General features: G+C 47.3%; 1 protein-coding gene across 1 annotated transcript; it reads left to right on the top strand.

Moving 5' to 3' along the window:
* The first annotated feature begins 216 nt into the window (after positions 1-216).
* LOC122032048 (transcription factor MYB2-like) lies at positions 217-1,455 on the top strand. The gene is made up of 2 exons (XM_042591301.1): positions 217-411; positions 480-1,455. The coding sequence occupies exons 1-2, from the start codon at positions 267-269 to the stop codon at positions 1,001-1,003; spliced, it is 669 nt and encodes a 222-aa protein (XP_042447235.1). The 5' UTR covers positions 217-266; the 3' UTR covers positions 1,004-1,455.
* The last annotated feature ends 603 nt before the right edge of the window (positions 1,456-2,058 follow it).

The following is a 2,058-nucleotide window of genomic DNA, read 5'->3' as shown; positions in this document are numbered from 1 at the left end:
AGGGACTACTAGCTAGCTAGTGAGAAAAGGAAAACGCAACGTCGAGGCTTAATTGGAAGGCAGCGCTCGTTACGCTGCTTCGTGTCAATTTAAAAGCCTACTATTTTGGCTTTTAAATAGCCGCTTTCAACTAAATTTCAATGCGGTATAGTCAGTGACGTGTTTCGTCTGCCTCTCCAATATTCAATTCCTCTATAAAAACCTGACCATTCTTTCCAGCCCAATCACCATTTCCTTTATCCTGTTTACTCCATGAAAACCCTCTGATGGAGTTCCGCGGGAGGGCGCCGCCGAGTGATCAGGAGTCGGACCTGAGAAGAGGACCTTGGACGACGGACGAGGACCTCCTCCTCGTGAACTACATCAGTGCCCACGGCGAGGGACGCTGGAACTCCCTCGCTCGTTCCGCAGGTCGGTACTTCTCGATCGATTCATTAATTAATATGCATCTACTGGTGCTTAATTAATTACTTAAGCAGGGCTCCGGCGTACCGGAAAGAGTTGCCGGCTCCGGTGGCTGAACTACCTCCGCCCCGACGTCCGGCGGGGCAACATCACCCCGGAGGAGCAGCTCCTCATCCTGGAGCTGCACTTGCGGCTGGGCAACCGGTGGTCCAAGATCGCGCGCCACTTGCCGGGGAGGACCGACAACGAAATCAAGAACTACTGGCGGACGCGGGTGCAGAAGCAGGCGAAGCAGATGCGGTGCGACGTCGACAGCGAGCGATTCGCGGACATGGTGCGCTCCGTGTGGATGCCGCGCCTCGCCGAGAGGATCCGCGAGCAGAGCAAGCTCCCCTGCAGCGCGGAGACTTCCGGCGCCTCCTTCGAGACGCAGCGACTCTCGTCCCCGCCGATGCCGCCCCCGGCGGCGGCCCCCGAGAGCTTCGCGAGCGACGTCGACGACGTCTGTGTCCAGTGGATGCAGCCGGAGCAGAGTGAATGGCCGGCGGAGAGCATGTGGACCGTGGAGGACATAATTTGGCTACAACAGCAGCTTTGAGATGGAAGATTAATTAGTCAATTAACTTGGTAAAACATCAATTAAGCGAGTAATTAAGGTGCAGGACGATCTGAAATTCTTTGCACAATAACATCGATGATATTGTGAATCCCTTTCGATTCATAGAACAGAGTGTGTGTTCTCCCCTCGGGGCGGTGCGATGGTTAAGACATGGGGTGTTGTCACATGAGGTCTTGGGGTCGAAACTCAACGTGACCGAGCATAACCTCCCCCATGTCTTGACCATTTGCACTAATGGCTAGTAGTCACCCATGATTTACCTCCTCCGTGTTAATTTAGAGATAGATTGACAGGGATATTAGGGACGAACGAATTATCTTTTGTCACAAGAGTGTGTGTTGCTTCTGTTTTAGCAGTGGAAGTACTGATGATGATTAGAAAGCTTGCTTACGTGAAGAACTTAACCAAGGATATTGTATAATAATAGAAAATGCTGGCGTGCTTGGCCGGAGCCAGGGAATGGTGTGGATGGCTGCTCTGAAAGGCCGTTTAATTTGCGTGGAACGTCCATTGAATTAGACGCAAAATTGGACTAATTATCTGGAGTAGATGAACATAAGAGAAGGGGTTTCCTTAAAATAGTATTTGATTAAGCGTTAACGACATCGATTGTACTTGGTGCTTGTCCCCATCATAATATCATACTCACTCATTTTTCTTGCTATATATATATATATTTTTCAATCTCGATGAAGATTGAGGAGAACAGGGCATCCGTAGACATATTTATCCAATTTTTTTCTATTTAAGCTACTAGAATAATCCAGCTAATTTCATGTTACGTTGTTTGAAAAGAACTTTCTTTTTCACCAAAAGGAAAAGCTTTTTGAATTAGATTTCTAACCAATCATTAAACTGGAAGATATATTGGGCATGTCTAATGCGAAGGAAACAGAGGGTTTTAATAATTTCGAGTTAATAAGGAATTTAAAATTTTTGCTTCTCTCGTGTGTGACTGCTATCTGGTGATATATTAAATTCGTCAGATTGATACTAATTTCATAAACTTATTCATTCTGTCCAGAACTGTGAAG

This window comes from Zingiber officinale, chromosome 11A (assembly GCF_018446385.1).
Source record: "Zingiber officinale cultivar Zhangliang chromosome 11A, Zo_v1.1, whole genome shotgun sequence".
Lineage (NCBI taxonomy): Eukaryota > Viridiplantae > Streptophyta > Magnoliopsida > Zingiberales > Zingiberaceae > Zingiber > Zingiber officinale.
The sequence above is the reverse complement of the archived record's forward strand: the minus strand, read 5'-3'. Positions and strand labels throughout refer to the sequence as shown.